The sequence below is a fragment of the Prionailurus viverrinus genome, chromosome B4 (assembly GCF_022837055.1).
Source record: "Prionailurus viverrinus isolate Anna chromosome B4, UM_Priviv_1.0, whole genome shotgun sequence".
Taxonomy (NCBI): Eukaryota; Metazoa; Chordata; class Mammalia; order Carnivora; family Felidae; genus Prionailurus; species Prionailurus viverrinus.
In genome coordinates this window covers 71,729,722-71,743,891 of record NC_062567.1, presented here as the reverse complement: position 1 = coordinate 71,743,891, position 14,170 = coordinate 71,729,722, and the positions used below count along the sequence as shown (strand labels likewise).

Sequence of the window (14,170 nt, the reverse complement as noted above, 5' to 3'; positions counted from 1 at the left end):
CACGCTCCCTCCTCTTTCCTTCCCTTTCTGTCCCATCCTTGACTCCTTCTGCCTCTTGCCAGTCAAGAGCTCGAGGTGGCTGAGTCCTTAGGCTGTGTAGGGACATGGGTGGCCAGCCAGGTCAAGGCGGTCACAGGGATCCATTTATCCTGCCGTTATTGGGCCTCTAGGAGTCCTAAGAACAGGATGCACACAGTAAAACTGGTGGGAGAGGGCCTGTGCCCCCAGCAGCTCTGCACAGAGTGATGAGCCCCCACATCTGGCACCCTTCACAGGATGGTTGTGATGCCCATTGCCCGAGAGTTCTCTCCGGACCTGGTTCTGGTGTCAGCTGGGTTTGATGCTGCCGAGGGTCACCCAGCCCCGCTGGGTGGCTACCATGTTTCCGCTAAATGTAAGGAGGGCCCCCAGCCCAGGGGGAGGGGCAGGGAATGGGGCCAGGCTGGGAGCGGAGGCACTGCCCAGGCTGGGTTGGCAGTTTTTTTGGGGGGGGAGGGGGAGATGGGAAGGAGCAGTACTCTCAGAACAGAGGAAGCCCGCTCAGCCTGCTGGGCTCAGGGCCTGGGGGGACAGAGAAGATGGTGAAGCTTAGTGGATAAGATAAGCCGGAGTCGATGCCCTGGGTTCCAGTTCTGGCCTTGCCACTTACTAGCTGTGGGCCTTATGCAAGTCCAGTCCCTTAGGCTCTGCAAGCCGTGACTGAAGCTTACGGGTAGGTTTTGCATGGGAGTCCGTGGGAAAGCCCTTGAAGTAGAGGTGTATGCATCTGGGGATCATTATAAAAAAGGAAGCAAGCAGGGCAATCACAGAGGTAGAGAGAGTCTGCCTCCCCTCCAGCCGCACCTCTCCTCTTCCTCCCCACCCAATCTTTTAGGTTTTGGGTACATGACCCAGCAGCTGATGAGCTTGGCGGGAGGTGCAGTGGTGCTGGCCTTGGAAGGCGGCCATGACCTCACAGCCATCTGTGACGCTTCTGAGGCCTGTGTGGCTGCTCTTCTGGGAAACAAGGTGAGTTGTCTGCTCCCGTCTGCGCATCTATAGGGCAGGGAACCCGGCTCCCCCAGGACTGCCCCAAAGGGCAGGCAGATGGAGTGCTTCCTGGAGGGCTTGCAGATAGGGTGGGGGTGGCAGGCCTGGAATGAGGGGGACAGAGTGGGTGCCCCTTCCCCAGGTCAAGTCTAGGACCAGTGTTTCCAACGGTAGGCAGAGTCAGGAGCACATGAATATTTGTGCCTGGAAAGCCAGGGCCCTTGGGGTAGGAGAGCTGGGCCTGTGGCTCCCTGAGAGACTGGTGGCTGATGTACTGTTTTCTTCTGTAGGTGGATCCTCTCTCAGAAGAAGGCTGGAAGCAGAAACCCAACCTCAACGCCATCCGCTCTTTGGAAGCCGTGATCCAGGTGCACAGTGAGTATAGAGAGAGGATGCTCCTGCCCTCAGACTTGGGAGAAGCTCAGGGGTCAGTTGCCCTCAGTAACCTGGGCCCCCTGGCTTCCAGTACCAGCCAGGTGAGGGTCTCTGCTGCAGTGTTGGAATGAGCTTCCTACAAATCACCCCAATAGTAATGGTGGGACTGCCTCCCTCCCCATGAATGGATACTCTTGGAGCCCTCCAGATGGATCCAGTGAGGACTACCATGAGTCAGGGAACCCCTGCCTCCTCCAGGCAGGACTGTCCTCCAATCTCCAGCCACAACCCTAGGCCAAGGCTGGGCCAGTAGCAACGGTTAGGCCTTTTGACAAAATCGCTGCTTCCTGCCTTGACCCTCAATCCTGGCCACAGGGTCTTGGGAGCGCTGCCTGCTCTGGGGGCTGGTTTTGGAATAACCTCACATTTGGAAAGCATTTAAAATTTTCACCTTCAACTTAGCATCTATGGAGCACTTTATGTAAAGACCCATGTTCAATGCTAGGGATACAAAAGTGAATGAAATAGATTTCCCCACATCCAGGGCCAGTTGGGTGAGTATACATAACAGTGAAGATGCCACTGGTACTTTGCATGGGTACTTCACACACTGGGCCAAGCCCTGGGCTGGGCATGTCCCATAGACATCATTTCTTACAACAGTCGGCAGGATGGTCATGTCCATGGCCTAGCGGGAGCAGTGGAAGCCCAGGGTGGGTAAGTGACTTGCCGACAGCCACACAGAGCAGCCGTGGTGGTGGTCAGCTCTCTGTGCTCTGTCCTTCCCACCTACCACGCTGTCCTGTCCTATGTGCTGGGCTGAGCATTGCTGGGGACAGCACATGAGTGAGATCCTGTGTTCCAGAAGGCTGGAGCTCGAGATCTGTGAGATGACTCTGATGCAGACCCCATCTAGGAGAAACTGAGCCCTCCTGGTGCTCTTAGGAACCCTATACCTATGGGAATGGGTCACAGGTGGCCTTTCACCCAAAGAGGTGGGAGAATGGCTTGGGCACCTGCTGGAGCCCCCTCATAGCCACGATGAATCTTCTCTGCTCACCCTGTCAGGGCTGCGGGGGGGCCGAGTAGGGGAACGTGTTCTGTTGAAGGCAGAGGCAGGTGAGAGCGTTGACCGGAAACTGAGGACACGCCCACTGCTGTCGGGCCCTTGGCCTGAGGGGTCCAGCCTTGATATCAGTCTAGAATGCATGGTGTGGCAGGGTGGAGGGGCTCGCTTCCCCAGCCCTTTCCGACTCCGCTTCTTGTCCCAGGTAAATACTGGGGCTGCATGCAGCGCCTGGCCTCCTGTCCAGACTCCTGGGTGCCCAGGGTGCCAGGGGCCGACACAGAAGAAGTGGAGGCAGTGACCGCACTGGCGTCCCTCTCCGTGGGCATCCTGGCTGAAGAGCGGTAATGCCCGACCCCTGGCCGACAGGCTCTCCACCCCTCGGACTCTTCCAACTTGAGGATCCCCGATCCTGGCACAGCCGCCCCAGCCTTCTCAGGCTTCCTGGGAGGTTAGGCTGAGGCCCTTCCTGCAGCCCTTGGCCCTCCGGCATCTCAATCCTTGTCTCTCCCCCAGGCCCTCACAACAGCTGGTGGAGGAGGAAGAACCTATGAATCTCTAAGGCTTAGAACGGATCTGCCTGCCCACCCTGCCCTTCGGACCTGGTTCTCTTCTAACCTCTGGCCATAGTACCCATTCCCGGAGTCTTCAGAGAGCCTTTGGGCAGGTAGTTGGGGCCAGAGAACGGCCCCTTGACAGTCACCCCAAGGAGCCTGAGAAGGGCCCTGGGTCTAGGATAGAGACCAGAGAGGACCCCGAGAAGAGGCAGGCTGGGCAGTCAGCCAGCCCTTGGTAGGGCTCTCTCAAGAACAGAGTCTACCCCTTTGGGGTGCAGGCCCCTGGCTGGGCCCCCCTTCCTCAGGACTGCACAGAGGAGGACTGGCTCAGTCAGGCTCACTGATAACCACTATTCTTGGCTCTGTAGACCCTGGGCTTTGCACACAGCCCCAGGCTCCACACAGAAATGTGAACTTGGCCTCAACCAGGGTGGCCCTTCTGAGGCTCTGAGGGCTGGGCCAGAGGGGGGGGAGAAGGGGATGGGTAGGAGGAGCCAGGGGGTCCCCTATACCTGAGTGCAGGGGGAATCCCTCTCGCCTGCTTCTTCAGATGACTCTGGAAGCTTCCTCCCCCCTCCCCCCGCCACTGGGCAGGGAGACAAAGCTCCTTCCAAGAGAGCGAGCAGTCCTTGGCAGGCCTCCCATCTGGTCCCTGCCCCTGCCAGAGGCCACCCTACGTCCGCCATCTCAGTGCCCTGGTGGAGCAGACAGGTGCTCTTGGAGTTCTGTGCTTCCTGAGCCAATGGTGCCAAACTCTTCATCTCCCCTCAGTAGCACAGCATGACCACCAGGGACCCCTTGGTCACTGCCCTCCTCCATGAGACTTCTCTCTTTCTGGGGTCTCCCTCACCCAGCTCTGACTCCTGCCCTCCATAGGACCAGCTCGGCTGAGGGGAAAGGGGGTGGGAGAGTGGATGCAAGACATGGGGGAGGGGAGGCTGCCCTGGCCAAGTCTTCAAGGATTCTGGGGTCCAGGCCTGGGGCCAAGAAGGAAAGTATTTGTGTGCTAGAGAGAGTGAGAGTATGTGTGTGTGTGTGTGCGTGTGCGTGTGCGCGTGTGTGCACGCGCGCGTATGTGTGTGTCTTCCCGAGGACCACCACCCCCTGTGTATGTATGCATGTTTTTGTAAAAAAGAAAAAAAAATGGAAAAAAAATCTGAACAATAAATGTTTTATTTGCTTTAAAGGTGCCTGTGGAAGGGCCTCCTGGGGGTGAGGGGGGCACAGCGAGCATATTATGGCTACACGGCACAGTGTGCGTCTCATTTGGTGTGGCAGAGGGACCAGGGTCGGGCTGCGGGCCGGCACGCCCTCCAGCTCCTTGCCCTTCTGTGACAGCTCCCTTGCAGGAAAAATCCATGCTGAACGCACCCTAGCGGCCCCCACCTGCCCATGGTGGGGTAATAAAGAGGCAGCGGCTTTGGTCTGGGTCCGTATACCCAAGGCCCACCGAGAGTGTGAGGTACAGATACACACACCCAGCTCACTAACGCATCCGCAGAGAGTGGCGAATCAGACCTACCTGGGTTCAAGTCCCAGCTGGGGGCTCAGGTAAGTCATGTCACCTCCTGGGGCCTCTGGTTATCAGTTAAAGGCTCCAAAAATAGACGCTGTTTATGGTCCCTTCCTGCTCGGATGTACCATCCCTTCTTAACATATACCGAGCTTGGAAGAGACCATGCATGAGGCAACAGGCTGGGACAAGCTCATCCAGTCACCAGAGGGAAAGGTGCCAGGCTGCCGACGCCCATCTTTATATAGTTCTGAGCCAGCCAGGTTCCTCCAGGCGGCAGGAGTAGCAGCTGCATCACCTCAGACCTGGCCCCGAGCCCTCAGCCTGGGAGAATATGAAGGGAAGCAGGTTCACCCCCTTCCTGTCTGTCCTGGCCTCTGGGGGGACAAGGCACTACCTCCCGCTGGTGGCGCCGAAGCCGTGCCTCTGGGCATCCTCGCCCCGGCTGGGATGGGCTGAGAGCCAAGCCGCTGGGCTCCCCCATGCCAAGAGGGGCCAGAGGGAGAGGGCCTCCAGCCCCTGAGACACAGATCTCCCCTCTACCCTCCAGGGCACAACTTGAGCTAAGGAGACCGGTTAACTAGAGACCCTCCCCCACTGCCCTTCCTGCCTACCGCTCCCACGGCACCTCCCCCACTCCCACCCCACAAGGAACCACCAGAGGCTATCTGATACAAATGGCTGCTGTATTTCTGCTAAAGTGACAGTGACACAGATAAGGCAAAGAGCTGAAGGGCAGGACACATCAGGTGGGGAAAGGGTAGACCGTGCAACATGGCAGCCTAACATAAAAAAGATCAATAGCTCCTTCCCTCCCGAGTTAGGTGAGCCCTTGTGACAGTGTATAGGCAGAAAAGCAGATGTCCTTCAGAAAGGAGATTAAAAAAGACAAAAGCTCTAGGTGAAGGGCAGTGGGCAGGGGCAGGGTCGGTGGGGTGTCTCGTGGCTAGGGATAATGCATGTGAGAAGGGATGGAAATGTACGGCTGGAGGTGCCCGGGCACGGAGCTGAGGGGTTCCTTCCAGCCCGCACCATGCTGCCCCCTTCCCCAAAGCCCTTCTGGGGGCAGGGCACCTTTCCCAGACACTTCGTCTGGCCTCGTTCAGGGAGTCCTGCTTGGGGAGGGCGGTATGTGTAAAAGAGAGGGCTTGGGTATGGCGAAGATGACTGGTTCTAGCACACTCATGGGAGACCGGCTCTGGGGCGATGAGGGACACTAAACTCTCAGGTCCCCAGGCCTTGGGAAAAGAGAGTCAAGTATTGCCATCCCTGGGATTGAGGAGTTCAGCTACCTGACTCTCAAGGACAACAGGATGGGGTGTTGGGGCTGGGGCCTGAGAGGCCTCTACTAGAGATCCCTTACTTGGCCTGACCTCCCAGGTTCCCAGCCTGGCCTGAGGGAGAGTGCCCCCAGGCATAGGTCACGGCTCACTGCCCTACCCCTTGACTCATTGCCCTGGCCCTCCTTGCGAAGATTCCTCACTGAGTGCTAAGAAAATAGATCCATTTGAAAAGGTCTAAAGCTGCCCTCCAGCCAGGCTGAGGAGGAGCAACTTGGCAGGAAGGACCCCTTTCCGCCGCACCCGGATCTCCCCCACAACGGGAGCAGGACATCTTCTGGGGAGACCGCAGTCCTCTTGCTGTGTATCTTCTGCCACAGATCTAGGGTTTCCTGGGGGGTGTGGCAGGCCTGTCTGGTGTCTCAGAGGCTGAGTCCAGGTCCTGAGGACCTTCGGGGTCCAGAAACCTCACCCCTCGGGTCAGAAGTCGCTGAGGATGCTGATGTCGGCGAAGTCAGCCCGGTAGCGGTGGGCATAAAGGCTGAGCAGGAAGGCCCACTTGAAGGAGATGAAGCTCCAGACGCAGGAGAGGTAGTAGCTGTTGGGGTCTGTGAGGCCTGCAGGGGACAGGAACCCAACCGCGACTTGAGAGGGCCTTGCCCTGGACCCCAGCCACCATGCCGCCAGCCCGGGGCCACCCCTCCCCACAAACTCCAACAGAGATGGAGTGTGATACCTGTTTTAAAGTATTCAGGGTTTGCAGGCAGGAGGTAGTGGGGATGAGGGAAGGTCAGGATTGGCCAAACACAGGTCTGTGTCCTGTACTGGGCCTTCCTGCATTTACCCTGCGCGGCTTCCAACCTGCTTGATCATTAGACTCCTTAGGGGCAGGAAGGGCCTTTGCCTGCTTGCTGGTCGCCGCCACCAGGGGGCGCTCCCATCCCAGAGCTGGGCGGAAGGACTGACCCGTTCTGCTAATAACACCCGTCACTGCGGACCTCCAGCGCGCACACCCCCGCTCAACGCTTCGCACGCAGTTCACTGAACCCTGCCACCCCTAGCGGTGGGTACTCATTCCCCTCCTTAACACTGAGAAAGCCCAGGCACCGGGAGGTTAAGTGATCTGCCGGAGTCCCTCGGACACAAGCTTTGGAACCAGGACCAGAATCCCGGGTCTGCTCCTAAGCCCCCGCCCCCCTCACAGTGGCCCTCCCATGCCCTTCCCTCCCTGACCCGCCCTCACTCTGGTGTCGGGTGATAGCCAGCACCAGGAAGGTGCAGAGGGTGGCGATGGAGACTGCCGAGAAGAGGACGCCCACGAAGAAGAAGCCACGCAGCCCTTTGAGCCAGGTCCTCCAGTAATCCTGCATGTACATGACGTGCGTCACCAGCACCCACAGCGCCAGCACACCTGCGGGGGACAGACTCGTCAGCCCAGGGAGCGAGCCACCGTTCCCTGCCCCCCCCCCTCCCCCCCCCCCCCCCCCCCCCCCCGCCCCACAGGCCTTCAGCCCCAGGGACCCCGGGGACCCCAGGGCCCTTTCTGTCCCAGAGGCCAGAGCTGTTTACATAATACTACTAAGATAATGTTGGCCTTTCACTGTCTCATGACTGCAGAGTGGAGTATTCTGGAGGCTCCAAGGCCCCTGGCCAGGACTTGAATGCAAAAGCAGATTAAGAGAATCTAGGTGCCTTCTGTTAAGCCAGATGTTGAAGTGATGTGCAAAAATAGGGAACCATGCCATTCTTCTCCCTAATTTTTTTGTTTTGAAAAACATGAATATTTCTTACACAAAAGTGTTATTTGTGGCAACGCAAGGTTATTTTTAATATTGCTTCAAAGTGCTTGAAAATGTTCTGGGTCTTAATTTCTAGTATGGTGCGTATGGATAGACAGAACCCACGTACACAAAATTTTCTCGGGGCTTCCCTACTTTTCAAGGGCGTGAAGAGGTCCTGACATCAGCAGGTTTGGGAATCAATGCAGTCCAGCCTGTTTTCTGAGGACCTGTGACTCCCTACCCTGAGGGCCACTGAGGGGGGAAGTGGCCCTCTCACCCTGATGCTCCTGCTCTACCTGGCCCTCAGAGGCCAAAACCCAGACACCTCGAGGCCTGTGGCTGACCTCTTGGCCCTTTCGCAACTCCCTGGACTGGTCTTGCAGAGTGAGGAAGCCCGGCAGGGAGACCCCCCCAATGCCACCCAGCACCCAAGTGGCCTTCTTGCTCTTGGCTAGACCCGACCTCACTCCCTCTAGTTTGCTGAGAGGGCGGGCCAGACACCCCAGCCTTTCCTGGGCCTGCCCTCGGGGCAAACTAAGATGCCAGCTGCCACTCAGCCACTACAATGAGTGCCCTCTGTGCCGGGCCGTGCCTGCCGGTGCAGCCCCATGAGTGGAACAAATACCAATGCCATTGGCAAGGGTCTGGAGCAGGGCCACGGGGTCCCAGCAAGGAAGGAATGAGGAACGCGGCAAAGCCAGCTGTAAGCTCTCTACCTGGGTGTGGGCTACACGGGCTGCTGGGTCCTAGGAGTCAGGAGACCTTTCAAAAAGACAGTCACACACACTACATGCAGAATAGCATATGTGCATAGGAAGGGTGGGCATCTGGTTGGGGAAAGTGGTTATCTTGGGCAAGGGAGAGAAGGAAGGGAAGTTGACAGGAGATTGGGGGTGGGAGAGTGCTTCAACTGAATCGGTGGTATTTTCTTAGGCCGGGTGCTAAGTAGAAGGGAGTTCATTAAATCATCTATCCTTTTTTACATGCCCAAGATTTTTCATATATATATTTTTTTAAGTTAGGAGGGAAAAAGAGGCTGGCAGGGGGGAGCATCATCACAGAACTATGCTCTGGTTATCAGCTCAGAAGCTGTCACAATTCAGGCAGCCTGGCAAGGGACAGCAAACCACGAGACTGGAAGCCAGGAAGCCTGGGGCCTGGCACCGCTGTGCTGCTCATGACCTCTCAGAGCCTTGTGTTTCCACATCTAGAAATGGGTGAACCCAGAGGTCCTGCCAGCGTGGAAACTCGGTGACGCCAGGCTTCCAGCCTAGAGAGGGCTCAGCCCTGCCAGCCCCGCCCCCAGCCTCCCCTCCCACCCTGTCTGATCTGCACTCTCCCAGCTCCGCTCCTCCCCACCCCAACCTTCTGCAGGGGTCTGGGGCCTGGACCGTGGGCGCCTCCAGCCCTGAGATCAGGGCGAGCGGGAACAAGCGTCTATCCATCCCCGCCTAGACAGCAAGCTGGAGCAGGCCAGAGGTGGCTCATGGCTTCGGCTTACATCTTATACGATCTGGAGCAGGGCATCTGGCCACCCTTCCCAGAAGCATCTCCCAGACCTCTCACAGGCATCCTAAGTTCATCTGGGGATGCCACTGGGTTCTAAAGGGCCCTAGGAAGAAGGCATATGGTCACTGAGCGCATCCAAGGAACAGTCTAATGGGCTTCTGCGTGGGGCCGCTCTGCTTACCCTCTTCCTCAGTCCTCCATGGAGGGGCCTGAGTAGAGAAGCTCTAAGATCTGTTAGCACTCAAGGATTCTGGAGCCGGCTCAGGAGAAAAATAAGGAGGTCAGAGTTATTCCTCTGTGACTCAGCAATTTCTGGGTTAGGAAATGCTGAAATAGGGGACTGTGGAAATGCCATCTCTTAGTCCACTGGCCGTGCTGCAGCAGGGCCCCCAGAACTCCCCCTCCCCCATGTACCAGAAAGTGCTAGGAAAAGGAAGATGGTCATTTTGGGTGTTCCACGTACTCGTTCTTTGTTAATAAGCAGGCACGATACCCACTTCTCACTTCCCCTGCACACAGGCCTTGCCTCCAAACACAAGCCACTTCTGGAAGCAGGCTCCCACCACTGCCCTTGGAACAGGGGCCCCTCCCAAGGTGGTCAGGAGCCTCCACTGGTCCCCTCCCACACCTCAGGCAGGAAGCAATTGTCCCCAAGGTCTGCTCTCTTCCCCAGGACGCTCTGGATTCCAGGAAGCCTGGTCTGTCCAATTCAGGGCTGAATGGACAGTTGCCCTGGCCTGCATGCCCTCACCCCTCACTCCTCACCCCACCTGCTTCAATGAGTGGAGCCCCTGCTCCACTTGGGGCTCACGGCTAACAGGATAAGGGCAAGGAAGGAACAGAGGTGGTCAGTGAGAGTATCACCAGTGGCTGGGTTGGTGAGGAGCCAGGAGGAGGCCAAGGGAGCCCACAGAGAAATTCAGGCAACTGGGAGCGCAGGCCAAGGCTCCGCTCTGTTCTTGCACCCCTGCCTTCCACCCCTGCCCTAGGGGAAAGCGAGGCCCCGGGCCCCAGTGCTCCTCTCCCTCTCAGCTCATGTGGGCCATTTAGATTCCTTGAGCAACTTTTCTGTTCTTTTTATCTTTCCTCGGTCTACCAGACCTGGGACAAGAGTCTGTGTTTCCCCAGGATTCCCACAGCAAAACCATTTCCTCCGCAAATGCCTTTCCTCCAAGCCGCTTCTTCCCAGACACCCATCAAGGTGGACGAGGGTGGGTCTCCACCCATGCAGGGGAGAAGGAGCGTGCTGGGGCTGCCCTCTGGTGACTCAGCAGTTTCTGCGCTGGAAAATGCCAAGTCAGAAGTGGGGTGCTCACAAGTCAGTAAATCTGCTGATGCTTCACCCCCAAAAGAGGAAGGAGGCTGACTGGCTGCAGACTCTCTCAGAACCCACTCAGGGTGGAGAGGGCAGGGGAGGGGGGGCCATGACCTGGCGACCCCTCCCCCCACCCGCTGCACCACCACCAGGCAGCCTGGCTCTTCTGTTGCCACCTCCTGCTCGTCTGGAAGGCCAGACTGTCGGGGAGGCACCGGCACCCTGCTCCAGCTGCTGGCTGGCCTAGCACCTCTCCCGGCAGGCCACACCACAGCCGGCCTGCCTCAGAGGCCAAGGGAAGCCTTCCCAGAGGGAGAGAGGGCAGAATTTGGGTCAGAGGGAAACCCCACACTCCCTGGAGCCCAAGCCACAGGACCTTTTCCACAGCCTTCCAAGAGGCAGCTGCGAAATGAACACTGCAGAGAGAGAGAGAGAGAGAGAGCGCTACACTAGCATTTCCGACCTGGAGGGGGGCCTCCAAGATCACCTCTTTCAGTGATACCTCCTCCCACAGGGGGAAGCTGAGGCCCAGGAGGCATCAAGGCGCCGAAGGTCACATGGCTAGGCGGGACTCAGCCCCCCTGGGCCAGACTCTAACACACTAGCTCTGATCCCCTTCCTCCTCAGCCCCAAGCAGCCCCTTCATCTCAGGTCTCAGTGCAGCCACAGGGCCTGGCCTGAAGACACCCCTTCCCAACGGGAAAGAAAGCAGCAGGGCCAACAGGAACAACACAAAACTTCAAGAAGAGAACCTTCGGGAACAAAGTAGCTGGGGGAAAGGGGGCGCAGAGGGGGAGCCAGGGGTCTGTAGATAACTGAGCAATGATGGGCTGGCTGCCTACAGGGAGGACAGAAACCCACAGGTGTGGGGGGGGGGGCGCATCTAGGTAGGCATGAGAGCATCCCAGCCAGGGTACCCTGTGCCCTGCCTTGGTGCCCCCCAAAGGGCTCCGTTTGGCATTGCTTAGGCTGTGGTTATGTATGCTCCTCTTTTAAGGCAGAAATCCCACCTCCCCTTCCTTGTCTACCAGGGATGGCACTCAGTAAACTTGGTGGCAATGAGTAAATACAGTTACTTTCAGTTAGTACATTTAGGACTCTTTGGGGCAGAGGATTTTAAGAACGGAATCAGGTCACCACATGCAAAAGTAATATCCTTATATGCATTCTTTCCCAAAGTTCTTTTCCCACACATATTATTTCATGTAGCTGTGTAACCCTGGGCCAGCTATTTATTTAAGCTTCAGTTTAAGCCTTATCTGTAAAATGGGCACAATGATAATGCCTACATAGGATTAATGTAAAGATTAAATAAGATGATAGAAACAGGTTGCTCTACACAGTGCCTGACACACAGAAAGTATTAGAAGGCAATGCTGGCAAGTAGAAATAACATGTTTTGTCTTCACGCCAATTGTACGACACAGAGAGGTTAGTTGCGTGCCCAAAGGTGCACAGCGAAGACAGCGCATTGGTGAGGACCCTGCCTCCACCAGCACCCTGACGTTCTCACTCTAGCGCTCGCCTCCCCTCTCCTCTTTAAAGCACAGAAAAGGCAGCCAGCGCGGGGTTCAGCAGACCTTGCCAGAGGAGCCACAGCCAAGGGGCGGCAAAGACATGCCGACGTGCTGGGAAGAAAATGTCCAGTTTCCATCAGATCCCTAGCGCGGTCCCCCCACCCCCCCCCACCCCGGTCTCCGCTGAGGACTCTATTTGGGGGTGGGGTCCGCACTGGCTGGAGGAGAGGGGCTTCCCCAGGAACCCCCAGCCCTCCTTTCCACTTACTCCTCCTCTGCCTCACCCGGCCGCCTGGCAAGGGGCGCTTGAGGAGCGGAGATCCCCCGGCACAGGCGTGTGTGTGTGGCTGGGGGGCCGCCTGGAGGGTGGCAGGGGAAGCCGGCGCGCGGGGAGGACGCTGTCACCCGGCAGCCCCGCCGGCGGCGCGGCAGGTTCGTGCAAACGGCGGAGGCGGGCCGAGGCGGGCAGGGGCGGGCTCGGGCGGGCATCGGCTCCCGCCGGCGCCCGGGCCCGCGCGGGGCCTGCGCTGCCCACGGACGGTTTTGGGTAAACAGCTCCCCGCCCCCGCCCCGGTCCCCGGGGCAGCGCGGCCCGCGGGGAGCCTCCGGGAGCAGCTGACAGCGCCTCCCGCAGCCGCGCGCCCGCAGCCGGGACCCAGAGCCCCCCTCCCCCCCGCAGCCGCCGCCGCCGCCGCGCGCCCCGGGGTACCTGCGAGCCCCCCCATGGCCGCGGTCCCCGGCTGTCTGTACACCACGGTCCAGACGAGGAAGATGGAGAAGCCGGCCGCGGAGCTAAGGCCGGAGTAGGCGGCGCGGAGGCCGAGCTGCAGGCGGGACGGGGCCATGGGGGCCGCGGGCGCCGGGCGGGGAGGGCGAGCGCCGCGACAGTCACAGGTGCAGGGCCGGGGCCGGGGCGGCGAGCCGCGCGAGCCGGGAGCCGGGAGCCGGGAGCCGCCGGCCGCCCCGCGCTCCGCCCCCGGCCCGCCCCCCGCGCCGCCGGCACAGCGCCCTCCCCGGCCGGAGGCCGCCCGCGCCCGGAACCTCGCCGCGCGGGGCCGGAGCTCCGCCAAGCGAGGCCGTTGGGCCTCCCGGCTGGTTTGGGGGGCGCCTGGTAACGAGGCGGGTGCCGGGGCTCGTCCGCGGACTCGATATTTGGGCCTGGGCGGGGCCCGGAAACACGTGTACACAAGCCGGCGGCGGTGACTGCTTTAACATGTTTATCTCAGTATAAAAGTCTCGCTTAAAATTCCCTGTCAATTTCTCCTTAAAAATTAAGATATAAAAATTGGGAAATAGGAACGTGCACAGTGGATAGGATTCCTTCCACCCTGCCCGGATCCACCAGATTCCCTCCCCCGGACTTTTTTACGCGCACCTCGGGGGATACTTCACCGTGCAGTATGAGAACGCCAGCGCTGTGATCATCACCTTGTAACCTCAAACACCTCGCTCACCCAGACAGCTTCCCCTTCCTTTCATCTCCACGAGCCTCATCCCCCCCTCCCCCACCCCAAATCCCTACCAAACGTCATCCCCACTCTCAGAATCTATAGCAGGAGTATATTGAACTACCACTGTGACCCCAACTTCCTACTGGGAGCTGGGAGGGAACATCAAACAGAACCCAGAGCCCTCAAGCACATACGATCTAGGTGGGGAGGGCCATCACATACCTGTGCAAAAGAAGTCGCCTGTATCTCTATTAGTTTCCTTTCGCTGCTCTAACAAATCACCACGAATGTAATGGCCTCAAGCAACAAACATTTATTATCGCATCGTTCTGTAGGTCAGGAGTCTAAAAATGGATCTCACTGGGCTAACATCAAGGAGATGGCAGGGGAGAATCTGTTTCCTTGCCTTTTCCAGCTTCTAGAACCACCCACATTCCTTGACTCAGGGTTCTCTTCCTTTATCTTCAAAGCTAACAATCACGTTATCCTGACCTCTGCCTGTGCTGTCACGTCTTCTCTCTTGCTGACTCTGCTGCCTCCCTCTTCCCTTGTAAGGACACTTGCGATTAAGAACCTGGGTAATCCAAGCTGGTTTTTCCATCTCAGGATCCTTTAATTTAATCACACCAGCAAAATCTCTTTTGCCATGTGAAGTAACATATTCACAGATTCTGGAGACTGGGGCATGGACATGTCAGGGAGGCAATTATTCTGCCCACCACACCCTTCCAGAAGGTAAACTCCGTGAGCCAGGGACCTTCTCACTTCCCCTCCCAT

The 14,170-nt window shown here is 58.3% G+C and overlaps 2 protein-coding genes across 11 annotated transcripts in view; one reads left to right on the top strand and one right to left on the bottom strand.

Moving 5' to 3' along the window:
- HDAC7 (histone deacetylase 7) overlaps positions 1-4,213 on the top strand; it is a 36,741-nt gene extending 32,528 nt beyond the window's left edge. For all 8 annotated transcript variants that reach the window (XM_047865153.1, XM_047865149.1, XM_047865147.1 and 5 more), the window contains 5 exons: positions 276-394; positions 875-1,008; positions 1,320-1,404; positions 2,676-2,814; positions 2,987-4,213. In XM_047865153.1, the coding sequence (XP_047721109.1) occupies positions 276-394; positions 875-1,008; positions 1,320-1,404; positions 2,676-2,814; positions 2,987-3,032 (523 nt within the window). In that variant the 3' untranslated portion in view covers positions 3,033-4,213. The remainder of the gene's footprint in view (positions 1-275; positions 395-874; positions 1,009-1,319; positions 1,405-2,675; positions 2,815-2,986) is intronic.
- Positions 4,214-5,207: 994 nt separating this feature from the next.
- On the bottom strand, positions 5,208-12,901 carry SLC48A1 (solute carrier family 48 member 1). 3 transcript variants are annotated; one of them, XM_047865168.1, is made up of 4 exons: positions 12,652-12,736; positions 9,103-9,213; positions 7,064-7,231; positions 5,208-6,437 (listed from the first exon to the last, which is right to left on the bottom strand). In XM_047865168.1, the coding sequence occupies exons 2-4, from the start codon at positions 9,149-9,151 to the stop codon at positions 6,301-6,303; spliced, it is 354 nt and encodes a 117-aa protein (XP_047721124.1). In that variant the 5' UTR covers positions 9,152-9,213; positions 12,652-12,736; the 3' UTR covers positions 5,208-6,300. The 3 variants fall into 3 exon arrangements, with proteins under 3 accessions (XP_047721124.1, XP_047721122.1, XP_047721123.1); XM_047865166.1 differs by lacking the exon at positions 9,103-9,213 and having other exon boundaries at positions 12,652-12,901; XM_047865167.1 differs by lacking the exon at positions 12,652-12,736 and having other exon boundaries at positions 9,103-9,285.
- Between the last annotated feature and the right edge of the window lie 1,269 nt (positions 12,902-14,170).